The sequence below is a fragment of the Eptesicus fuscus genome, chromosome 12, assembly GCF_027574615.1.
Source record: "Eptesicus fuscus isolate TK198812 chromosome 12, DD_ASM_mEF_20220401, whole genome shotgun sequence".
NCBI lineage: Eukaryota > Metazoa > Chordata > Mammalia > Chiroptera > Vespertilionidae > Eptesicus > Eptesicus fuscus.
The window spans coordinates 68,786,722-68,813,922 of NC_072484.1; the positions used below are offsets into that span (position 1 = coordinate 68,786,722).

At 40.9% G+C, this 27,201-nt stretch overlaps 1 protein-coding gene across 1 annotated transcript; it reads right to left on the bottom strand.

The window, feature by feature from the left end:
* Positions 1–653: 653 nt before the first annotated feature.
* YWHAB (tyrosine 3-monooxygenase/tryptophan 5-monooxygenase activation protein beta) lies at positions 654–22,167 on the bottom strand. The gene is made up of 6 exons (XM_008158728.3): positions 21,904–22,167; positions 6,920–7,222; positions 4,922–5,045; positions 3,679–3,842; positions 2,873–2,968; positions 654–2,557 (listed from the first exon to the last, which is right to left on the bottom strand). The coding sequence occupies exons 2-6, from the start codon at positions 7,217–7,219 to the stop codon at positions 2,501–2,503; spliced, it is 741 nt and encodes a 246-aa protein (XP_008156950.1). The 5' UTR covers positions 7,220–7,222; positions 21,904–22,167; the 3' UTR covers positions 654–2,500.
* Positions 22,168–27,201: the final 5,034 nt, after the last annotated feature.

Here is a 27,201-nt window from a genome sequence, read left to right on the forward strand (position 1 = left end):
ATTCCAATCCAGTACTTCACCTGGCCTCTAGGAGGGGCGCACCCTCCTGATTTCCCTGCTGCAACAAAGCAGTCCCCTGACCTTTGGTTGGGCGTGTCTCTGAAAGGTGGAGCAGCTCCAGAACCAGGGGCAGGAGCTGGTCTGGCTGCCCAGCCTACAGTAGCAAGAAGGCACCAATCAATTCTAATCTTGGGCTAAAAATTACTCTCTCCTCCCAATCCTTTTTCCCCCTCTCCTTGTGGGAAATCCCATGAGGAAACACAAGAGCTGCTGGCTACCATAGTGTTGAGACAGATGACAATTATTACTTTGGAGGTGACCAGGCCTTATGTAACCATCTGTCTTGGTTACATCTCAGGGTTTTAAAAAAAAGGGGAGTGGGTGGGAGGGGAAAAGAGACTTGAATGGGATGCAAAATCCACTGGCATCACCAAATTTTAGAAGCTCCCAGAGACCTAAGGTGGGCAGGCTTTGTATTAATGGTAATTTCTTTCCTGTGACAACACCTTGACTTCAAGTTCTAAAGGATGACATAAAGCTGTTGCCTACTTTTAAAGAAAGAGTAGAGCCTAAAATGAGTGTGATAAAAGAAGTTAGCTAATTCTGGTAGTGATAGAAATGGTGCCACACATCAACATCAATTCACAGGCAACTAACTGATAAAATTTTTTATTTCACTTTTGAATTTTTACACGTTTCCTGATTATTCCGTGTAAGGTGGAAACTAGAACTGTTTAAAAGACATACACAAATCTAATACATCAATAACCGGGGATTTTCTTTTTTTGCTATACTATTTTCACAACCACGGGTGTGCTTGCTAGGCAATATAACCATCACAGAAGCAAACGTGAGGCAGAATACTGGTAAGGAAAAACAAAGCAAGAAAGAGCTACCAGATATACAGACAGGCTCGTTCCACGTTCACTACTGCATTTTCAAGCGCCAAGTATTTAACTGCACATTTTTGTTCAGCTAGAAAGGAGGGATTTTTTTTTTCTTTTTTTTTTGGTTTGTTTTCATCAGTGCATGAAGGTTTCTTTTCTCATTTCAGCAGATGGACAAACAGATGGATACTACAGCTATGTGGAATGTTAAAAGAGAGGGGGGATACTGTGAGACTGGTAGGCCTGGGTATTCTGGATTCTCCCCAATGCAGTGATCATGCAACTTCCCTGCATCAGAGGGTCTTGTTTAAACATGTCTGTGAACTTGGCTGGATGGGTACAGTTGGGAGATCAGGTACCAACAAGCATTATCAGGGCTGGCTGTTAATACAGAGAGGAGTCATGGATATTTAAAAATACTTTTTGATTCAGATCTTGGTGACGGAAGAACAACTGTGCTGAAAACTGGAGGAAGACAGAGCTGCGGTGCTGGAAGCTCTTCTTGACTGAAACAAGGCCTGCTCACCAATTTCCCTTCTCACCCCCTCCAGGCCTCCTATCCCTGTCCATATAGTATTAAACTGTGAACAAAAGAAAAATAAAGATAAATTTCAAAAAGAAAAAAAAAGGTAAAGCAGGACAGAAACTTAAAAAGGAAGAGAAAAACAAAGTCAACCGTCAAAAAGACAATGGGAAAGAATGTTTAGATTTCAGAATTTAAAAGCCCGGAGCTAGGAAGAACCCAAAGACTGAGGACTCCTCATGTGAGAGGCAATCTCTGCAGAACATTATTCATAAAGTTACTACCCAGGAGACAGATAAGGCCATTCGTAAGATACACGGCTTGCTTTCTTCTTTAGCTCATGGTTACAAGGAAAATAGATTCCACAACTGAAGCACAAGTTGCAAATCAGTGACATTGTTGTAGGACAGGGGTTTTAGTCACGTGTGTTGTATGAGCACTGGACCTTCTCATGGTGTCATAACCCAGTTAACTGCCACAAAGAATTTCAATTTTCGGCTTCGAGTTTCCTCAGAGGAAGACACTGAACATCTGCGGTCAGGAACTTTTGAGTGGCAAGAGCCCCAACTGGTCAAGTGTCTATAATAAGCCCTGAACAGGCATAATTACTGTGAATTGCCATTAAACTCGAATACGAAATGACAGGTATCTCACTCCAAGTCCCAGCATCACAATATAATCACTACAACTTTCTGTACAACTTTACAATGGAGCAGTATTTCAGTGACTGTTTAAACTTTCCCAAAAGTTACAGATAATTCAGGTCTATTTTTTCTACCAGTAAGAGTTCTGCTTAGTTACAAAACCCCATAATCACAGTGTTCAGTTTTTTAAAAAATTAAACACACAGTAATCCTGTCAATGTTAAAAATCAAAACTTCAGAATGCCGTGGCATTTATGTGACCAATCTGAGTTTAAGATACAAATACCAGCTGTTTATCCCATGGACCATTTTTGCTAGGCTGAGGCTGTGAAAAATCGAAAAGTCAATGTACGATTCTTTTTTTTTTTTTTTTTTTTTTATCGCACAAAGGGATATATGTGGAGGGTACAGAGTGACACTGAACAGATCACGGAGCACAATAGACATTAGTTCTCTCCCTCCCCAGCATCGCCTTCATCTCCTTGGTTTTCCGACGTCCACAGCTGCAAGAGAAAAACAGAGTTATGATCAAAGCAGGGCTACTAAAATGTACTCTCGGGGCGGTTTCCCATCTGTAGCGCCTTATCTCCCTCAACTGTTTAAAATTATTCCTGTATGAGTGCCAACAGTGATGACTAAAAAGGTTCAAAACTTTAGTACTCATTCAACACTTAAACTGAACCAATTTAACACTTTAAAATGTTAACTATACTTACAAGGCACAAAGCTCTCTTGGGTCTTGGGCAATAGTGAATTATGAGGTGGGTGAGTAGACTGTAAACCCTCCAAAAGCAGTAATGGAAACCAGTAGTACTCACAGTGAGATTGTCCCTAAGCAACTGCATGATCAGCGTGCTGTCTTTGTACGACTCTTCGTTCAGTGTATCCAATTCAGCAATTGCTTCATCAAATGCCTACAACAAAGAGCCTTTAGCAAAGAAATCACAGGTTTTCTGGAGCACATTTAGTCCAATTTTTTCCTGCTAACAAATGAATATAATTTATCCTGTCCCGCACTTTGGGAGAACCTAGACCATTATTACCTTGTTTGCCAGCTGTTGCAGCAAACATATAATGAATGTTTATAAAGCACCAATAATGACAAAAGTTTTTAGATAAGTCAGCAGGTATCACTGTTAATAGAGCATTCATTCTAGGCAAATTCATTAATTTTTTAATTACCAAAGACATTTCTAGTAATCCTTTAAGAAGAAAACAACAACTAAAACAAAACAAAAAACTACAACTCAAAAGATCTGGATACAAGGAATCAAGGGAGAACAGAACTTCACACCACTAAATCTGGTTCAATTATGCAATGGAATTTCATTTCACACACTTTTTCCAAATTCTATAACCCAAAGCTTGACAAGAAACAACAAACTGCCTTCACCCTGAATTTTCCACAACCACCCCCTCAAATACTAATCAAACAACAAAAACAAAACACAAAAAAGCAGGTGTTGAGAAGAAATCAGAAAGTAGGTATGAATTTATTTCATAAAATATATACTCAAGTATATATTTTATGAAAATAGTCCAAGACAATGAGTTATATTCAGGAAATAAGTTACTAAGAACAGCACTGTTTTACTGTGATCAGAAACCAGAGGGCCTTCCTCACCGTTTTCGCCAGGCTGCAAGCCTTTTCAGGAGAGTTCAGAATCTCGTAGTAAAACACTGAGAAATTCAGTGCCAGGCCAAGTCGAATGGGGTGTGTAGGCTGCATTTCTTTCTTACTAATTTCAAATGCTTCCTGGTAAGCCTGCTGAGAGTTCGACACAGTGGCTAAAAGAAAGGTAAAAAAAATATAAAAGGTTGGGTTCTTTCAGAGGCTGCATCACACACCGGACCACTATCAAATTATTTTACCAAACTGGGCTGGATTAAATTGATTAACAATAATTTGCTAAATGTTTGTTCTAAGTTAAGTACTACATTAAATGCTTTGGGGGAAAACAAAAACAATATGACAAAGCCCACGAAGGCAGTAAGAAATACAGAAATAACCTTTAACAAGATAGAACATAAAAAATATGCTCTAGTGGAAAGGTCATGGACTTTGAACCCAAACTTGAATTACCAGCTTATTCACTTAGGTGTGTGGCTTGAAGTGAAAACCTCTGTAGCCTTGGTTTCCTTATCAGAAGAATGAACAGACTTCCACCCAAACTCCCAGGGTTGTGTAAGAAATAAATGAGACTCTACAATATTTGGCACATAATAGGCACTTAATAAAACACAGCTATAATTATCACCATCACAGTAATACATGTATGAGATAAAAGAGATGTATCACTCTTTTTATCGTGCTTTCATGCTCAAGTTTCACCTCTAAAGAGAGCTACCAAATAATCCTCAAGTTAAAATTCTCTTTGGAAGTATTACTACACCAGACTTTTATTTTTAATTTCTGTTAAAATTAAAAATTTTCACTGCAGGGTATTTTTTCAGGGGGGAGGGGGGAGAGAGAAACAATGATGTGAGAGAGACACATCAATTGGTTGACTCCTGCATACTCCCCATCCAGGATCAGAGATGGAGCCTGCAACTGAGGTACGTGTCCTTGACCAGAATTGAACCTGGGACCCTTCAGTCCACGGGCTGACGCTTTATCCACTAAGCTAAACTGGTCAGGACTGCACCAGACTTTTAATGCCCTCCCTATCTTCCCTTTAGATACATTTTTATCTGTCAACCCCCAGGACCCCGTTTATCACACAGGTCAGCACAATGCTCTGGTCTTTCTGAGTACTGTGATGTTAGTGTCTACAGTGAATAGACAAGGCAAACTGTTAAAATTATTATAAAGGAAGGCTGACTCCACTAGTGCTCACATTTCTTTTCTTTTTTTGAATGTTACTTACTTTGCTTATTGTCTCCAGAAGCCACCTCAGAAAGATATCTAAAATAATCTCCTTTCATTTTCAAGTAGAACACCTTACTTTCTGGTTGTGTAGCATTGGGAATAAGATATTTGTCCAACAGCTCCTAAAAAATGATTCACATTTTGTTAAGAATCTGGAAATATTATTTACAAGATGTTAAAACTATGTCTGAGATTCAAGATACACACTACCACTTCTAAATATTTTTTTGAAGATTTAAAAAAACATTTTTCATCCAAAGCGTTTAAAGTTTTTAGCAGATGTCTGTTTTCTTCTGTTAAAAATCACTTCACCATCCATAAGGGGTTGAATAAAGTAGAGCCATACAATGGAATGCTATGTAGGCCTTAAAAATGATGATGCGGAACTACACTGTTAATATGAAAAGGTTCTCAAAAGAAGTCTGAGTGAAATAAAAATGGCAGATTACAAATATCACATGAATCCTATTTTAATATTAAAATGTGTCTACACGCACAAAAATATGTACAGAAAAAGTCTGGAATGATACTTTTTCAATGTTAATAATGGTTCTCTAGGTGATAGGAACTATCTGTATGACCTTGGACAAATGACCTAACTATCCTTAGCCTCAGTTTCCTCTGCTCTCCAAAAGGAGGCACAATAGCCATCTTCTAGAGTAGTTATGAGAAAGAGCTAAATACATAAAGTGCTTAACATGTTGCCTGGCACATAGTAAGCACTCAAAAGGTAGCTACTACTATTATTAATAATAAATTCCTTTAAACATTTATGCTTACAACAAAAGCAGTTCTGAAGGAGTCCAAGCTTCGTAAACAGAGCAATATTTTCGAAGAGTTGTTTTAGAATGTGGCATCCTGAAAAACTGGTTAAGAGGCAGTAAGTACCATGCGTTCTTCACATTCTTTCAGATGCTCTTAAAAGCTGGTCTACATTTTCAGGAATTATGGAACTTTCTTGCCCTTGGAATACATGCCATACTTCATCTGAATATCAGATGCACCTAACATTCAGGAATTAGTGCACCATTAACAAACCCCCAAATTACCAACAGGCAACAAATTTAGTCATGACATTCTTACACTATGAGTCTAACAAAAAGAGCAGCTCAATGCAAAAGCTTAGTTATAAGGGGATGTGATCAATCAAAGTGAAAAGATGCAAAGAGCAATATTAATTTTAATTCTTTGCAGACAGACAGGGTGCAACTCCTTATGGGTTAGGGATGAGGAGAACTGCCTGATGGCTGACAAGCTTTGTACAGGTTTTCAAAAGAAAGGTGTCATGGGCAGTAATTCGGAGAGGCAGCCAGCAGGGGAGGAGGTAGATCCACAAGTGTGAATTCCTTTTCCCTTCAAAGCAGCCCTCACCGTTCATTTTTACCTGATTTCACCTGGAAGAAAAAGAAAGTTCCCAGTGGGCTCAGGATGTGAGGGAAAGACAATATGATCATGATTTGCTCTAGGATATGTACCCGTCCCATCCAACCCCAGATGGTGGTCAGAGTGAAAGCAGTTAGGACTCAATCACCTGACCAAGGTTTCTATAAAACATAGGAGAGAAAATCCCCAAACAGACCTACGTGGCTAACTTTCGGACAAAAGCAGGACTTTACACGGGGCAGAGGCTAAAAGGCAGCCTAGCTTTTTGCTCCTAATATTCAGAATAGCCTATCTGTACTGCATCTATCTATAATCCTGCCTATCTGGATTCGATTTCTGAAGAAAAGATGGAGGAATGTTGACTAAATGTTCCTATTTTTCACAGGTCTTTTTGAAGGGAGAGAGGAAAATTCCCCATAAGTGATAAGTAACCTCTGATCAAATAAGAGGTAAGAAAAATCACTTCTTATGTTTAAAAATTACTTGCAAATGGTTTGCAGCTTTCCAGTATATTCAGACACCTTTGTCTCATAAGCTGTTTGAGAGTTTGCATTTGAACATTAAATTAATACAACTTACAAATCACTGTCTGAAACAGAAGCACTGCCCTTACCAGAACATCGTTGCAGATGTCCTGCAGTTCTGCCTCTATCTTCTCCCGGTACTCTTTGCCCATCTGCTGCTTCTTCTCGTTCCGCTCTGTTTTCTGTTCAATGCTGGAGATGACACGCCAAGAAGAACGGCGGGCGCCTACCACATTCTTGTAGGCAACAGAGAGCAGATTTCTCTCTTCATTGGAGAGTTCATGCCCCTGTTCCGTGACTGCCTTCATAGCTGCAGCCATGTCATCATAGCGCTCAGCCTGCTCGGCGAGTTTGGCCTTCTGTACCAGCTCACTTTTATCCATGGTCATTCCCTAAAACAAGAACAAGAGAAAAAGAGAAACAAATGTCAAGCTTCAGGGCCCAGAAAATGCATGCGTGACTCTACTTCCACCCATCTGAAAAGAAACATACCTTTATGTGTAACATCTATTTCCAGATGCCCTCAACAACACTGACCAGACACACCTATCAACTTAGGTATTTTGCTAAGATTTTTTTTCTTACTTTGATCAATTAATTTCCCCAACAATACTACAAGATAGATATGTTCATAATAATCCACCCCCTTCTTTGAAAGAAACAGAGGTTCAGCAAAGGCAACATGGCTTAGAGATGATAGAGCCAGAACTCAAATTCAAGTGTCTATCTCTACAGTTGTTGTTTTCTTCTACATTCCGCATCTGCCTCCTCAACACACAGAGACTGCTTAATAATGATTTCTTTAGAAACTACATATATGTTCCTTACTTTTTTCAAGAATTGTCCTGTTTTGACCAAATAATGTAGGGAAAAATATCTTAAGTGTGATGATTGCTTTAATCTTCAGGCAAAAAATAAGACTTTATGTTATATTTGGCAGTGCCCATCAAGCAGTAGGTACCTAAAAAATATGTGCCATTTTTATCACATCTTCTGTGATTTGCTAAATTTGTTACAAGAATACACTGTAGCATAAATCATGGGCAGGCAAATTTGGCTCTAGCACCAGCCCTGCTACTTACAAGTGGTATGACCTTGGTCAAATCACTTAACCTCTGAGCTTTGTTTCCTCAGTGGAAAATAAGAAAACTACCAACTCTCCACCGGATTATATACAATAATGAGGCACTAATTCATGGTATAGGTTGCAAGAGATATGAGTGTATTCTACAACATGCACAGCAACAGAACTTCAAATATAATTGAGTTCATTTAAAAGTTCCTCTGAAATAGACAAAAATCTTAGTGGCTTCAGTTTATCATTTTATCAAACCCTTTATTCACCAATCAGTGAATGCCGTTTAAATTACTCACCTCACCTTACTCAATTCCCCACTATAATAATCACCATTTATAGAGAATACAGTAAGTTTTGGATAACATGTAGCTAAAACTTAGCCAATACAAATTAATTTTATGTACTATTGGTTTAAATTTCAATAGATCCATCTGTGCCAGTGTAAAAATACACTAACATCCCAAAGTATAAAAAGATAAAATACTACTTTAAATAGTAATGGGAATATCAGTATTTTTAAAACAAATTCTCTCATTACTACACACACACACACACACGGTATAAAAATTTAAGTCTCTGAAAATGGTTAATAATTTTAAAATAGAAAAGTATAAGCCCTATTCACAAACTGGTTTTGCCTTAAAAGTCATTTTTGTATTTTCAAGGGAGAAATTCTACAGATGCCTGTACCACATAAAAGTATTTTATGAGATGGAACACAATGATAAGATACACTCCAAACCTAGACAATTCAAATAGTTGGTTTTTTAGTTCAGAATTATGGTATTTCTTCCCCCTGCTTATTACCTAAATCATATTCAGAGCTGCGTTTTATATAAGGCTCAGTAACTCTAAGCTTACACTCAGTGAAAAGGTCTCACCTTGATCCATTTGACATCTTCACCCACATCACTAGAATGAGACTATGAGCGTTAATAATCCTCACAAAATATTTGATTTGCTCTCCCTACATTTCCTGGCAACCCGCTGCATGTAGGAGGGGTCACACGATTAGTTCTGTCCAATGAAATATAATTAGAAATGATGCTACTTCCAGGTTAAAACTGCTAAAAGCCTCTATGGTTCATCAGACTCTCTTCTTACAGCAGCCACTGTCACAAAACAGTAGAGTTTCTATAACCCGAGTCTGTAAGGTGAAGGAACCCCTGCAGACCTGCACTGGACATGCAATGGAAAAAGAAATAAACTTTTGTTGGGTTAAGCCATTGACATGGTGGGGCTGTTTGTTACCACAATACAACCTAGTCTACTCTAATATAATAAGCACATCAAAAAAACATACTATTGGGGGATGGGGTGGGAATGAAGGACAGTATTACGGTAACTATAATACTGTCAACAATAATATATATATATGCTATTCACCATCTTAAAATTATATACTCTCTCAATATGTCTAACTTTCTTGACCATAAAGTCTTTGAGATCAGGACACTATTTCCATCATTAAATAACCCTACTTCATTGTTCCTAAAAGAGAGAAACAGAAAGAAGCCAACTTTCAATGAACTTTAAAAATTTCCCAGTCTGTAGACTAATTCAAAGTCAGCAGTCACTTAGTCTTAGTGGTCCACTCCAAATTCATAAAACAGCGCCTATGCAACTCTACATAGGAAAGATTCCAGTTAATAAAGTACTGGCCACAAGCCAATTCAGAGCTAAGCCATCCCATGCAGTATTATAAAAGAGTAGTAGAGAAATACGAAGGATCAACACTGCTAAAGGAGACCTGGAAACTCTTTGGATCTACTAGACCCCCCAAGTAAGATGCACACCTCTTCCTCCCCTTCCCAAACATTAAAAGTTAAATCATACCTCTTTAAAGAATTCTGACTCTCCTTGGGACCTCCCAAAGTACACATTCTATTTCTCAAAATAAAATGGGATCTTTCTGGTTTGGAGACAACTATTTCAAGCTTCTTTGGGATCACTGCAAGAGCTCTTGGAGATTGAGAACCCATCATGATATGGAAAGATTGACCACACGCCTTAAATAAAGTATGAATCTATTTAAAAAATTTGAATTACACATACAGAAACAACTTACAACAAGCAAAAGCCATAGCTAAATGTCCTGATGCCTGCTGCTTATGTAACTTTTGACTTATATAACATGGATTCTGAAGCAGCAAGACCAATTTCAACAGGAAATGGGTTACACAACACCCAGCAGTTTGCAGGAAGGCAGCAGACAACAGAGAAATTAAATTGTTCCTACTTCTACATCTATAATAAACCTCCCATGCGCCTTTCCCTAGTCTCACTACTTCCAGTCTCTCATTATCTTTAGTCCACTTCATGTCTTTGCTACCAGATCCATTCTTCATTCTTGACACTCTGATCAAGTCACTTCCTGCTCAAATTCCTTTAAAGCCCCCTCCTGCCAATAGCAGTCCAATTTTTCCCACCAGTAAGGCTTTCCAACAATCTTTCCCACATTTTTCCCAAAACCTGCCTTCCATGCAATACGTACTTCTCTGGCAAAATGGTTTTCTTACATACAAAGTATTCTTTTCTTTCTTTGTTCACCAAGCCACTCCTCTACCTGGAATGTCCTTTTCCATCTATTCTGCATACAAAATTCTTCCCAAGCATGGCTTAAATGTCAACTCCTCCACGAAGCCTTTTCATAAGCTACTACACCTGAGCCGTTTAATATGATAGCCACTAGCCACACGTGGCTAATGTCAGATGTTTAAACTGCAATATTTGAAATATGGAGTTAACCCATCCGAGTTAGCATCGGTAGCCCATCCCTTCCCTCCCTCCATCCCTCCTCCTTTATTTGGGCTTTTCTTACATTAAATAAATAAGTTTGTATGAAAAGAAACTCCAGTTTTTTATTCTACTGCCGCGCTTTGTAAAATCTGGGGTATTTAAAAAATTAAATCCCAAGTAGAATAAAGGAATCGAGAAAAAAGCAAGCGAGTGCAAAGGGTTAAATTTTTATAAAGTATTTAATTTAATTTCACTTGTTTCTTTTTACTTTTTAAATGTTACCACAAGATAAATTTAAACTACATGTGGCTCACATTGTATTTCTATTGGACAGCATTACTCTAAACTAAAAATATTCTCACAAAGCATTTTCTGTATACCTCTCTTAAGGTTTTATCACATTTCTTTAGTACCAAAATTATTTGTCTATATTCCTTAAATCCCTTACAACACCAAAACTCCTTGAGGGCATATCCCCCACAGCACCTTGCACATAATCGGTATAAACAAAAATATCTGCTGAATAAATGAACAGATCCCAAAATGAAAAAATAGACAAACTGCAACCTTGGTAGAACTCTCTCTCTTCTTAAATAATTCCAAGCACCTATTCTTCATAAGCACATTAAATCCTTCTTATATTTGTACCTCATCCCTTGTATTTCTGGCACCTACTTCAAAATTAGTCATGCCTCCACCCTTACTCCATAACTTTCAATGACTCTCTCTTCTCCATCAAATCTAAACTCTACCTGGTTTTCAAAGTCCTTCATAACTTGGCTTTTCAAGACCTGTTAAGACTTTCTCTTCCAGTATTCTCCAACATGCACCTTTCTCCCAGGCTGGACATCACTGAATACTCTAAATGCCATGATCAAACATGCCTAAAATTGCTTCTGTACCGTAGTCTTCCCTTATCTCTGGTTTCTCTTTCCACGGTTTCAGTTACCAGCAGTCAAATGCAGTCTGAAAATATTAAAAAGAAAATTCCAGAAATAAACAATTTGTAAGTTTTAAATTGCAAGCCACGGTGAGTAGTGTGATGAAATCTCATGACGCCTGGCTCGGTACTATCAGGATGTGAATCATTCTTTGCCCACGGACTCTAGCCAAAGACGCTACCTGCCCGTTAGTCACTTAGTAGCAGTTTCCATTATCAGATCAGTTACAGAGAGAAAGAGGAAGACCACATTCACATAACTTTTATTACAGTAGATTGTTATAATTGTTCTATTTTGTTACTAGCTACTGTTGTTAATTTCTTACTGTGCCTAATTTATAAATTAAATTTTATAGCTATGTTATGTAAAGGGAAAACCATAGTATATATGGAGTTTGGTACTACCTTCGGTCTTAGAACATATCCTCCGAGGATAAGGGGGAACTACTATAGTTCATTTCATCTAGAATGTCCTATTTACTTTCTGTCTACACAAACTCTCTCCATCCATCTAGGACCAGAAGGCCTTCCCTGATTACCCCATCCCCAGCTGATCTACCTGCCTATGAACCCAAATACACCTGTAGCCCATTACACAGTCTAGGGCTTCTCTATATCTATGATGAGCCGTGTGCATGTCCTCAAAAGAAAAGCTTTACATTTGTTTCTCATTTAATGCCTAAAATAGGCCAATCACAAAATTCATGTCCAAGTAAGTATCTGTGAATTTTTTAAATAAATCATTACTGGGAGAGCAGAAAGAACACAGGCTACATATATGTGGTATGGTGGAAAGACAACGGGAAAATGTGTAAGAGCAGGATCTACCACTACACAGCCACATGAGCTTATTCAATCTCAGTCTTCCAATCTATAAATTGGAAACAATAGCTTCACCTCAGAAAAGGTGGTACTGTGAAGATGAGGGGCAGAGAATTAAAGAATAAATACATGGAGGGGGCGTTCAAAGGAGGGAAGGAGGACAGCTGTAATACTTTCAACAATCAAGATAATTTTTTTAAAAAGAAAAGTACAAAATTTTTTTTAAAATGCATAGTGCATATCCCACCTCTCAGAGTGCCTATACATCACAAAATATGAGCTTGGAGTTTATTTTATTTTAAAATATATTTTCATTGATTTCAGAGAGAAAGGAAGAGGGAGAGATAGATAGAAACATTCATGATGAGAGAGAATCATGGACTGGCTGCCTCCTACAAGTCCCCCACTGGGGATCGAGCCCACAACCCGGGCATGTGCCCCTGACCGGAATCGAACCTGGGACCTTTCAGTTCGCAGGCCGAAGCTCTATCCACTGAGCCAAACCAGTTAGAGCTGGAATTTTTCTAAAAATATATTTATTGATTTTTTACAGAGAGGAAGGGAGAGGGATAGAGAGTTAGAAACATCGATGAGAGAGAAACATCGATCAGCTGCCTCCTGCACAGCCCCTACTGGGGAAGTGCCCGCAACCGAGGTACATGGCCTTGACTGAAATCGAATCCTGGGACCCTTCAGTCTGCAGGCCGACGCTCTATCCACCTCTATCCACCGAGCCAAACCAGTCAGAGCTGCAATTTTTAAAAAAAATATACAAACCATGAGAAGGAAAAGCAAGTCCAGATTAATCCTGCACAGGAAGTGAATATTATAATGTTAACATTATATGTAAGACTTCACCCCTCAATGTCCTCAAAATGGACACAAATGTTAACAGTTTTATTCAGTAGTTCCTAATTGAATTTTCTAGATGTTAAGTAGTGATGGTTTATTATCAGAACTTACTTTTCTTCTGAGACTTTGAAGGAAGGTTCCAGACCAAGATAAACATCGGCAAGAGAGCCTTTATCTTGCCTTCTAAAAGGCCTTAAAAGACTGCAGTCCATCATCAGGCCTAGCACCAACAGCCAAGCCATAATAGCAAAGCAGAAAAATTTATTAGAGACCGAAAGAGGTGTAACCCAGCAGTAGGCCAAAGATTTCCTTGTGCCGGCATAGATCAAGAAGTCACCGACATGCTCCAGAATGGGATTGCTCAAGCACAGCCATATAATGACGGCTGTCGGGCTGTTCAAAGCCACTAGATGTAGCACTTCACAGGGCAATTTAAATATCCAACCGGGGAGTGGTTCAAAGAGAGATAAATGTTATAAGATTACATGGCCATCAAAAGAAGGGATTTAACCCTAGCCAGTTTTTCTCAGTGGTTAGACCCTTGGACTGAAGGGTCCCAGCTTTGGTCAAGGGCATGTACCTCAGTTGCAGACTTGGTTCCTGGCCCTAGTCGGGGTGCATGTGGGAGGCAACCAATGGATGTGTCTCTCACATCGATGTTTCTCTCCCTCTGTTTCTCCCCCTCCCTTCCATTCTCTCTCTCTAAAAAAAAAAAAAAAAAAAAAAAAAAAAAATCAATGGAAAAAAATATCCTTGAGTGAGGATTATAAAAAAAAGAAAGAGCCCTAGCCAGTTTGGCTCAGAGGGCTGAGCATTGGCCTGTGGACTGAAGGGTCCTGGGTTCAATTCCAGTCAAGGGCACATGCCGGGTTTGCAGGCTCGATCCCCAGTGCGGGGTGTGCAGCAGGCAGCCAATAAATGATTCTCTCTCATCATTGATGTTTCTCTCTTTCCCTCTCCCTTCCTCTCTCTGAAAGCAGTAAAAATATATTAGAGAAGGGATTTAATGTCATAGAAATACCTGTTAAAGAGAGATAAAGAAGGTGAGGGTAAATCTGCATCACAACATTTCTTCTTTGTAAAATATCTCCTAAAAAACATTATGAAGAATAATTCTACAGATAGCCATGAAATACCAGTGGCCAGAAGGAAACATTCAAGAATAAGAAAAAAATAAAATAAAATAAAGGGCTCTCTAGCCATTGTTAATCGACGTTTTCTTTCTTTCTTTTTTTTTTTTAAAGCATTGCAAAAAGCAAAAGTTGAAAATGACAGCTGTGGCTTTTGGAAGCATTAACTTTCACATATGTGTTGTTTTCAAGGGAAAAAATTCTCAATTTAATTGAATTTAATAATTGTTATAAGTTTAAAGCGAGGATTCTATATCTATTATGTGTCAGGATTACTGAAGCTCTAATACAAAACAAATCTGAGTGGGATCTGATCACATTGTGTGACCTTGGGCATAGCACAATGGAAAGCCCTACATACAACAAATCTGAGCTTCTAAAAGAAATTAGGTGACTTTTTAAATAACTTTTCTGAATCTCGGTTTCCTAAAATGTTAAAAGGAGACATTTATAACTAACAAACAAGATGGTGTACATGAAATGAGAAGACAGCACAGTATCAAAGCTGCTTCTTGGAGAAGGTACCAGGCTAGAATGAGAGGGAACAGGTTGTTTAAACATGAATGGTCCTGACTGGCTTTATGGGTTGGGATGGGGTTTTATTCAGAAGAGAAAAAGGGAACTGCTTGAGGGAAGGTAGGGGAGGGAAGGGGTAAGGAGGGGAGATCAACCAAAGGACTTGTATGCATGCATATAAGCCTAACCAATGGACACAGACAACAGGGGGATGAGGGCATGAGTGTGGGGGGGGGGGGGCAATAAGGACACATATGTAATACCTTAATCAATAAAGAAAAAACATTATTTAAAAAAAAAGGGAACTCCTCACAGGGACCAAAAACATAGATGCATGAATAAAGTGCATTCTGTTTTTCTGGATGAATGAGAAATCAAAGGCCAAGGTAGATACAGAAATGAGAACAGTTATCAATCTAGAGAGGAAACTGCGAGGAACATCTTAAAAATCTACGCTCAAAAGTTTGCATGGGGTAAGGAATTAACAATAAATTCTGAAAAACATTCACAGATGTACCATTCCAGATAGAACACCCATCCTATATAATAAAAGGGTAATATGCAAATCAACTGAACAGCGAACAACTGGTCACTATGATGCACACTGACCACCAGGGGGCAGACACTCAATGTAGGAGCTGTCCCTAGCCCGTAGGTCCCAATTACCTGAAAGGGGCCTGCTGGCCAACCTCTCAATCCCTCCCCCTGGCTGGCAGGCTCCTGAATGCCCGATGGCAGCGAAGGGAGAACTGGCGGTGGGTGGCGGTGAGGGGGAAGGGCCAGCAGCCGGGGAAGATGGCCCAGATTGCAGGCCAGGCCTAGGGACCATACCCATGCACGAATTTCATGCATCAGGCCTCTAGGTGCACCATAAAGAAAGTTACAGCTCTGGAGTCATTCTGCTGAAGGAAGAACAGATGTCAAGCTCCTGCAGGACAAGGATGGACTGAGGAAATCAGTGGAACCAGGTGGTTGGTGGGTGTCACCCAGTAAAAATATTCCTGGCTCTTAAAGAAAACTACTCACTGAAAATCACCCACTCTAAAAATGTCTGTGTGCCATTCTACACATAAAATTCAGAGTCCTGTAATAAATTTAATTCCATTCAAACATTTGCAGGCTTTGTTAGAAAATGAAACACAGCATGTCTGACATACCAAGTCGTTAGCATGATGTCCAGAGAACATGACTGTGGAGGGAAACTGCACTTCTATTTGAAAATCCCTTCCCTCTCTCACATCAGTTGTTGAGTATCATTAACTGTGTCCAATTAGTCAAAATTAAACCTAAAACAATGGAGGTGGTAAGTGATAAGCCCAAGGTCACACAATGTGCATCAGTGGCAGAGGTGACAATAAACTGATCTCCTGGCTTTAAGTGATTGATGATAAAAAAAAGACAGTATGCTAATTATGGTCCATAAAGACTGCCCAATTGGTCGATCTTGGGAATAGGGTTCAAAAGCTTTGGGCCCACCAACAAAATGGGAGTGACCCAGTCCAATTGACCAGTATCACACACGAACTCCAGAGGTTACTGGACCTCTGTGAGTCTTTTTAATCATGCAATAAATAGGCAAACCTACTTATTAATAGGGCTTTTGTAAGGAATAAATTTGTTCCCGATAAAAAACATTTAACACAGTCTCTGCACACTGTGACTACTCAAATGTCAGCCACAGTAGATTCTACACAAAAGTCTAACAAATGGTCAACAGCTGAAGGGACACTTACATGCCTCATTTCTTTTAAATTCAGACAGACTTCTATAAAGAAAAGCATGTTCATTTACCCCTGCCTAGTTCTATAACAGCAGTTATCAGTTTACTGTAAATGTCTGTTGGCTCCCACACTGGATTATAAGCTTCAGGTAGGAACCTAGACTTTTATCTGTGGGTGCCCAACACATAGCACAATGCCTGTCATGCTGAATATGAAACTTTTTGATCAGTTGATGCACTTTTTTGAGGAACTGAACAGGCTGCTATTTCTATTTCCTATGTGGACTGAGGCAGGAAGACCAGATCTGTCCTATAAAATACGGACTATATTTCTCCTCTGTCCTAGATTACTTTCATTCTTTTTTTTTAATTTTAAGATTTTTATAGATTTCAGAGAGGAAGGGAGAGGGAGATAGAGACAGGAACATCAATGATGAGAATCATTGACTGGCTGCCTCCTGCATGCCCCCTACCGGGGATTGAGCCCACAACCTGAGCATGTGCCCTTGACTGGAATCGAACCCAGGACCCTCCAGTCCGCAGGTTGACGCTCTATCCACTGAGCCAAACCAACTAGGGCTCCTTTCATTCTTTTTAAAAATGAATTTACTGGGTAACCTTGGTTAATTACATTATATGTTTCAGGTGTACAATTTTTTATGAAACATCATCTGTATATTGCATTGTGCACTCACCACCCAAAATCTAGTCTCTTTCTGTCACCAAACGTTTAGCATCCCTCCATCTCCTTTCCCTGTTATCTGTACCTATGAGTTTGTTGGTTTTTATTTTTAAAAAGAGCCACTTCAGTTCCAATCAGAAGACAACGCTACACTTAACTGTTTCTTAGCTACCAACTGTTATATTTACACATGGAAACTGAGCTTCCACAAACCCTTGAAATACTTTGTGTCCATCTCTCAAAAGTCTAATCAGCTATACAATTGGTCTAGTAAAGAAAAGCAAAAAAATCCATTAATTATGGTTTACCTAAATGTGCAAAGCACTAAGGATTTATATCAACTCATTTAATCCTGAGAATGTCACTGTCCCTTTTATAGATGCCAAAACTTACCTGCCCAGGGTCACACAGTAAATCCAGTACCTGGCTCTTTCCTCTATGTGGCACTACTCCTAAAGGTCAACTATGATTTTTGATGCTTATTTAATAAAAAAATAGAACAATTTTTCGAAGATTCTTCAAAAGGTATTACAGTGAGATTTGAGAATTGGCCTTAATTCATCTAGCTTTAAAAGCCAAAATCAAATGAAGCAGTTAGAAACAGCATATGCCAGAAATTCACCAGACTGTTAAACAAGCTTTCAGGTAAGGTTTATGGACAAACAATAACAACGGCCAGGGCCCACGTGTACTTTATTGTTGCCTCCAATCTCTGTCCAGGTCAAGGCCATTCAGAAATAACTTTTATTGTTGGCTCTCTTAGGGAAAACAATGAAATAAACTTACATAATAGAGGAATGGCCAAATTTTTTAAAAAGTAATCTCACTCCAACTCTGCTGGGAATGACTTGTTCTCTAGAGGTTGTCAATCAATGTCACCCCATTTTAAGTATTACAAATACATAACGATGCCTATATTAGATCTTTGAGCAGAGAAAGCAGTTAAGATGATTGGATTTTAGCAGGCACATCACAAAATATATTCATCTATATTTCCTTCCTAAGTATTCCCCTTAGAAAAATTCCTTCAGAATCCAATTCTGTTAGTTTCTCCATCATGACATATAGATGATACTAAGATCATATTCGTATTGAGACCAAGATGGTTCTAAATCTTAAAATTAATTATACAATTAATTTCTTGCTTCCTGGCTAGTGAATTGTCACCTCTCCCTAGAAAAATGTAGGAACCCAGAAATTTAAAGTTGCTTAACAGCCCGGCCGCAGTGGCTCAGTGCTTGAGCTATGAACCAGGAGGTCACTGTTTGATTACCAGTCAGCGCACATGCCTGGGTTGTGGGCAGGATCCCCAGTGTTGGGCATGCAGGAGGCAGCTGATCAATGATTCTCATCATTGATGTTTCTATCTCTCTCTCCCCCCTGCCACCTCTCTGAAATCAATAGATATTTATTTTTTTAAAGCTGCTTTACAAGGAAATTTTAGTTCATTCTCTAAGGTATCCATCCCATTTAAAGGAAAACAGCTTAGTTTGATGCCACTGAAAAAGCAGGTAGCATTACAGGATGTTTAATTTAGAATTTTCTCTCTACTCATCTCCTCCTAACAAAATATGAAAAGTCTAAAACTCTACAAAAAGCTAGTATGATAAAGAAAAATCAATAAAGGTGGCCCTCAACAATGAAGGTTTAAATAAATAAATAAATAAATAAATAAATAAATAAGGTCCTGACTAAACTCAACTAGATGAAGAACCTAGGACTGGATAAATCCACAAAATAACTAACTAGCTTTCTCTCTAGTATGAAGCAAATACTAGAAAAAAATGGTCTTTCACAAGCAGTATCATTCCTTCAAGCCAGAATATATATACTCCCCTCAACAAATTACATTGTACCTATTTTCAAAAATAGCTAAAATTCCTATTTAAATACAATTACGCTGTATACACTGAAAGATATATGTGTGTTCTACTACAAGTAGAAACCTATCATTAGAGCCAGACTGCCTGGGTTTGATTCCTGGCTCCAACACTTACCTTGTGCTGTATTTCCCTAGGAAAATGATTTAAGTTCTCTGTGCTTCAGTTTCTTCATCCGTAAAATGAGGCTGACAGTGGTTACCTGTCATTGGCAGTTATAAAGTGTTACTGAATGGGTAAAGTGCTTAGAACAAAGCTTGGCACATAGTAAGAAATTAATGGGTTTGATGCTACCTCATCAGTTGGTGAATGACAAACGGATAAACTCCATATTTGTCTATGCTATATAGCATATGTCTGATCTATATATGTTCATCTTCATTTTTATGTTCAAATAACATTTATTAAATACCTACTATATCCCAGATCCTTATTCTAATGATTGAATTTGTCACAATAACACATTAAAGACTATTACCATTTGCAATACAGAGATGAGAAAATGTGCTAGAAAGATTGGAGATGCTAGACACAAAATTAGGTTCTGTTAATACTATGTCAATTTTTGAAAGCAGCATATACAAAAAGGTTGGATCTCATCAGAATGCAACTGGAGGAAAAAAAGAAAGCCATTAACAGTGAACTTAAGTGATTAGATAACAAAACCAAATGCTTCTATTTAACAATCTATAGTTTGTAAAAAGCCTCACAACTCCGGAGCTAGAGAAACCAAGAGATTAAGCAGCAGGCTGAAAATCACAGCTAGAGCTACTACAGGCAAGACCCGAATCAAATTGATCTGACGCCAGGTGTAGTGTTCATCCTGCTTCCATGTCCATAGTCAAAAGAGCAAAATGCATTTATTGCAGTGGCCCCAAAACCTGGAGGCTCTGTTTTGGGAGCCGGCATCATGGGAATGTGCTCAGCCTGGCTTTATGGAGGCTGTCTCCCGGATCTATAGAGCTCCAATTCTAAAATGGCTTCAAGCACTGCATGATGGGAAATGTACAGAAGATTATAGGGTAGGAGCCATACCTCAGAGGCTGACAGTCCATAAATATTTACTACTGATGAAGGAAGATATTAAATCTGAAAACCAGGTGTGTGGTCTAGGCTAAATCACCTCACTTGTCATAAAGACTCCATCTGTAAGATGGGTGAATGGTTTCTTATCTCTTTGAAAGGAGGGGCTAGGAAAATAATGCAGCAGTTGCTACTGAATTATTAGCCTTCTATTTTGAAGACCATAGGTTAAAATTCTAATTTGGGTCCAGAAAATGGACAGGTTTTATCCTTATCATCCTGTGTGCTGCTAAGGACATAGAAAACGAGGACTCAGGTAATAGAGATACATACTCCAAAATTAGGAATGGGGTGTATTGGAAGTGTTCAAGAAGAAAATCACTAAGAACCAAGTAATATTTATACATTTAAGTTTCTAACAGGAAAATGCAGAAAACTGAGTAGCCACATGTTCTGTTCTATAGACTGCATATATGTGTGGTTTCATTTGAACAATTGAGACAGAGTGAGAAATGCAATTTTTATATTCTTACAAGTGCTTCATCTTTCTGTTTGGGCTCCTGTGGCCTCCTGATTTTATATGCTCATAGCACCATCTTGCCAAATTCTATCTCCCACACAGGGCAAGTAAAATCAGAGCCTGATGCTATCTATCTACCAAAGAGAAGAGCAGTGAAGGCAAGGACACGAGAAACGAATTCTTACAGAAAGGTTGGCAAATTGTCTTACCAATACTGCCACCTTTGAAAACCTCATTACATGCAGAATTCTCCATTTGCAATAGACAAAGATGTACTCATCTTATGAAGACACGGGCCCCAAATCACTTCCACCCTTCCCTACCACCAGGGAAGCCATCAGGCACATTTCAATCCTAAAAACATGCTAACACACAGTATGGGGGAATTTTGGGCGAGTACACAAAAGGCTCTGGCATTAATGACGGTAAATACCGTGGGAAAATATTCGATTCTCAGTCTCTGACATTTTTTTTTTCCTGAGGATCCGATCTGACTCAGTAACCTGTTCCAACAAATGCATTTTCTTGATGCAAACCTCAACCCTGTGCTTCCCAGGGAACCAGGGAATCTCGGGTCCCACCGGGCTTCAAAACCAGAGAACGAGGATGAAAAATGGCTTTGCTGCAAAGTGGGAGGGGTGGGGGGTATCTCTCTGCTCTCTCCCAAGGTTAAACCCCTTACCCATTCAGGGGGAGTCAAGCAGGGGCACGGGGGCTCGAGAACTCGCCCGCATTTGGTTCAATTTTAATTTCTGGAAACCGGAAAGCAAGGAGCAGGGGTGACAGGGCTGAAAACGTTGCATCTCAACACCCAAGGTGTAGGGAGGAGTCGCGCGGGGATCGAAACTGGGCAGTGAGGGAGGGTCCGGGGTGCGCGCCTCGCTATCCCTTCCGGTCTGGTCCGGAGCCGCACCCAGCCCGCCGGGCAGTCCGCGGGCGGCGAGGGCGGCCGGGCCTCTCCGGAGCCGAGGGCCCGGCCCCGGAAACAGGGAGGGGCCGCGGTGAGGCCGGGCCCGCGCCGCAGGCGACCGCGCGGGGCAAGAGGAAGGCGCGCGCCACTACTCCTGGAGCCCACCCGGGGGTCGCCCTGGTCGCTGCCGCCACCGCCGCGAGTGGGGAGCTTCGGCATTGGGCCCCCGGGGGCCCCGGGCGGGCCCCGCGCCGCACTCACCGTGGGAGGTCGGCAGGGACAAAGACGATGGCGAGCGGAGGTCCGAGCGCGGTGACCGCTTCCTTCCCAGGCCCACTCCTCAAGCAGCAGCGGCGGCGGCTGCAGCGGCGGCACGGCAGCTACCCCGGCTCCGGAATCGGCGGCGGCGGTGGCGGCAGCTCCACTTCCGCTCCGGTCACCACTTCCGCTCCGGCCCGAGCCCCGCCCCGTCCCCTGCGCCGTCTCCTCATTGGGCGAGCGGGGCACGGGGTTGCCCCGGCCGCCCTAGAGGGGCGCTGACGGAGGGAGGAGGAAGCGGAGCGGAGGGCCGGGAGGCAGCGGGCGCGGGAGGGCGGAGGGCGTGGGCCTGGAGCGGGAGGGAGGCGGGCGGAGGGGGACGGAAATAAGGGCGGGGGAGCGGAAAGAGGAGGAGGGGGGAGAAGGGGCGGTGTGCGGGGGGGAGGGTCAAGGACTGGGTCGTGTAGGAACCTGGAGAACTGGGCGAGGTTTGGGGTTGGGCGGGCCCTAGGCCGGCTTCACTTAGGCTAAAACTCGCGGGGGCCAGGCCGAAAGATTCCGAGGTCGTTCCCACCCCACCCAAAAAGTAATCGCCACGGCGTCGGAGGCAGAGATCTGTCCCCTTCGGCTGTGTGCGTTGGGAAACTGGACCTAGGGAAGGACAGAAATTGCTCATTCCTACATTTTCGTTTAATCCTCTGTTCAGTCCTTCAGGGTACGTACCTTTTCCTCCTTTGTGGACTGAAGAGGTGCCAGAAATGGAACCGGTAAAGGTCCTTTTTTGAAGTGTCTATGATCTCTTCATTGAATACGTCGCTTCCCAAGCTCTTAGAGGAAACTTTAAGGAAAGGAAACAGGTCCCCGACTCCCGAAACTGGTCTCTCCATTATCAACATTCTCTTCCTCCCCAAGGCAGTTTTTTTTTTTTTTTAATGGAATGTATTGGGATGATATTGGTTAGTAAATTATATAGGTTTCAGGCGAAGGAGGTTGACAACCAGTTCTTCAAAATGCCTCTCACCTCCACTTCCTTTCATCCAGTCTTTCAACAAATGGTAATTGAGCAGACGGTGTGCTTAGGTTTGGAGACACAGCAAGAGCAGGACAGAGGGGGCCTGGTCTTGGAGTGCACAGTCTGATAGGAGAAAGAACAAAGTGAATAGGTCTTTGTCATCTCTCCTTTACCCTGACTCAGCTTAATGATAGATTTCCAACTCATCACTTTACTCTCAGCCCTGCCCCCATCAACTCCCAAAGTGATCTCTTAAACATGCTATTCTAATCCTGTCCCTTTCTTGCTTGAATCCTTTGGTGATTACTCAGAGCTGGAAGATCGTTGATAAGCACCTTGAGTGTGACAAGGTTCTCCAGAAGCTGCCCTTACCCTTTAGCCTTTCCCAGCTCGTTGTCGCCTAACATAAAACCCCAGTTCAACTGGATGATTCCTCCTCCACCCAATGTGCTTGCTCCAGTATTTCTAAACCGTTTGTGTTCGTTGCCAACGGTTTTTACAGAGGGAGATATTTCTGTGAACAGAAATCTGCATCTCTGCCTTGTCTGGTAACACTGTGTCCACATTTCTGTGTGGCAACATTCGGCTCAAGCCAAGGAGTGGCTGCCCGCTCTAGATCAGGCATAGACTTTTCCAAGTGCCAGGGACCCCCTCCTGATGGAGTCTGCTTTCCTCATTCATGTTACCTGTCATGTAGGCATTTGTGCCCGTCACCCCTCATCCCACCTTTTAACTTGAGCAAGATTGAAAGAGAGTGTTGTGTGATGGAAACAGCATGGATGTGACATCAAAACCACAGCATTTGAACCCCGGGAAAGTTTCTCAGTGTAAAAAGTTCCCCGTGGGAACATCCAGAGACTGCTCAGGTTGAAATAAGCCTTAATGTGATGTGACTGTGCCTTATCCCCTGATCCAGAAAATAGCCTAGTGGGTCACAGGGCTTGTGGTGATTACACCACAAATGACATCATCCGTGTACGGAGGGAACAGAAGTGCCCTTTTGCCAGGCATCCCTGGGTGCCTGCTAATGTGTTGCATGGGTTCCCTGCTTTCACCATCTCTGCATTCTAGGCCAGGGGTCAGCAAACCACAGCTATTAACTGACAGAGACACAAAGAGATACTAACACACAATGTGGTGGATGCAGCCATAGAAATATACCGTATTTACCCGTGTATAAGATGCTATTTTTTTCTAAAATCATTAGACTGAAAATCAAGGGGCATCTTATACACGGAAGCCAAGGAGGGAGCTGTGCAGGTGCATAGCTGCCCTGACCTAGTCAAACAGTCTCCCTCCAATCATGAGCCTTATTGTTACTGACATCAGCTGATGCCGTAATTGGAGGTGGAGGTGGATAGTGCACAGATGCAACAGGGACCAGAGCGTTCTGAGCCCATAAAGATGACAAAAAATAAAATACTAAGTACCGGTAAGCGATTCTCTTACTCTGCAAAATTCAAATTGAATGTAATCAGTTATACAAAAGAGCATGGAAATAGAGCTGCAGAGAGACAACTTGGTCCTCCTCCCACTGAGTGTATGATCAGACAGTGGAAAACAGGGAGAACAACTCCTTAAGATGCCAAAAAAGAAGAAGGCCTTAAGAGGAAAACCAGCAAAATGCTTAAAATACTGATTTCTTAATTTGGGGTTGGAAAAGTGGGGGGCGTCTTATACACGGAAAAATAAGGTATGTGCACAGGGTATTATGGGAGCCTGGAATAAGGGCACCTAACCCATCCTGGGAATGTGGTGGGAGAGTAGGAAAGACTTCCTGAAAGAGGTGATACTTGAACCTTGGGGTCCATATTGAATTTTTTAAAAAATTCGTAGATTTTATTTTTTTAGGGCAGCTTTAGGTTTACAGAAAAAGTAACCAGAGAATACAGAGTTCCCATATACCCAATCTCTCCTATCCACTGTTTCCCCTATTATTAAAATCTTACATTATGTGGTACATTAGTTATAATTTATGAACCAATGTTGATACATTATTATTAATTAAAGCCCACAGTTTACATTAAGGTTTATTCTTTTTGTTGTATAGGTCTATGGATTTTGATACATGCATGTCAGGCACTTGCCATTACAGTATCATACAGAACAGACTTACTGTCGTAAAAATCCCTGTGCTTCAACTATTCAAACCCCACTCCTTCACCGCAACCCTTGGCAATAACTTCTCTTATATTCCTTACTTTTGTCTTTTCCAGATGTCATATAGTATATAGCCTTTACTAACGTTTCTTTCATTAAGCAATGTGATTCTTTCATATCTTTTCATGTCTTAAGAGCTCATTGCTCTTTATCGCTGAATATTCCAGTATATGAATATTTATTCCAGTATATGAATGTTCCGTTTCTCCATTTACCGACTATTTGGAATTGACTTATGTCCTCCAAAAAGATATGTTGAAATCCTAATCCATGGTACCTATGAATGTAACCTTATTTGGAAAAGAGCCTTTGTAGATGTAATCAAGATGAGGTCTTTAGGGTAGTTCTAATCCTATATGGTTGATGTCCTTATAAAAAAAAGAAAATGGGCCAAAACCAGTTTGGCTCAGTGGATAGAGTGTCGGCCTGCGGACTGAAGGGTCCCAGGTTCAATTCCGGTCAAGGACATGTACCTTGGTTGCGGGCACATCCCCAGTGGGGGGTGTGCAGGAGGCAGCTGATCGATGTTTCTCTCTCATTGATGTTTCTAACTCTCTATCCCTCTCCCTTCCTCTCTGTAAAAAGTCAATAAAATATATTTTAAAAAAAAAGAAAAGAAAATGGCATAGAGAGTCACACAGGGGAGATGACAGAGGCAGTGATTTAAGTGATGAAGCTACAAGCCAAGGAATGCCAAGGACCCATAGCCACCATCAGAAACTAGGAAGATGCAAGAAAGGATTCTACCAGCGTCTCAGAGGGGCATGGACCTGCTAAAACTTTGGTTTCAGACTTCTAGCCTCCAGAACTGTGAGAGAATACATTGGGTTGTTTTAAACCATCTGGTTTGTGGTACATTGTTACAGCAGCCGTAGGAAACTGATCCCCCTCCTGAGGGACATCTTGAGTCAGCTTTTGATGAATAAAGCTGCTTATAAACCTCTATGTACAGGTTTATGAGTGGACATAAGTGTCCAACTCTTGGGTAAATACCTAGGAGCATAACTACTAGATTGCATGTTAAAACTATGTTTAGGCCGAAACCGGTTTGGCTCAGTGGATAGAGCGTCGGCCTGTGGACTCAAGGGTCCCAGGTTCGGTTCCGGTCAAGGGCATGTGCCTTGGTTGCGGGCACATCCCCAGTAGGGGGTGTGCAGGAGGCAGCTGATCGATGGTCCTCTCTCATCGATGTTTCTAACTCTCTATCCCTCTCTCTTCCTCTCTATAAAAACAAAACAAAAAACTATGTTTAGCTTTGTAAGAAACTGCCAAACTGTCTTCCCAAGTGGCTGTACCATTTTGCATTTCCACCGGCAGTGAAAGGGAGTCCCTGGTGCTCCATATTCATGCCAGCATTTGGTGTTGTCGGGCATTGGTTTGTTTTGGCTTGTTTTTCATTTCAGCCATTCTTACATAGATATATGTAATGTAAGAACCTGGTTTGTCTCTCCAAAAATTTCCTTTTGTTCCTAATATTCTGAAATTTCGTGATTAATGGCCTTGATGTAGTAGGTCCCCTTCCTTCCCTCTTTCCTTTTTTTCTTCTTCCTACCTTCCTTTCTTCCTCCCTCCCTTCCTTTCCTTTCCCTTTTCTTTCATTTCTTCTTCCCTCCCTTCTTTCTTCCTCTCTTTCAGTTCTTATTATGACAATTTTCAAACAAATACAAAAGTAGAGAGAAGGGTGCAGTAAACATGTACCCATCACCTAGTTTTAGTTTACTATTCTAGGTCAGGGTGGGGAGGGAGTTTTGTTTTAAAGTCACCAAAGCCATGGCTAAGAGGTTAGGGTTGCTATTGCTACTCCTGCTGCCGCCATCGTAACTTCCTGATCACATGAAGCTGGGGACCTTGCACTGGATTGGGGAGTCTGGACACTGACATTTGGCTCAAAAGTAAAGTTCAAAGACAACAGGACTGTTGTTGGGCTTGAATAAGAAGTTGAAATTGCAGGGAGGTTCATGTCATGTCAATGCCCATGAGGTCTTTGATATCCAACCAAATTTGGCTTTTCGTTTTAATGGAACAAAGGCTGAAATCCTGACTCAGAGACGTCTATAGGTGTAACCAGAAACAGAGCTTCCATAGCTCTCACTAACTTTTCCAGACAAGAGTAAGCTGTGGTAAAGAGA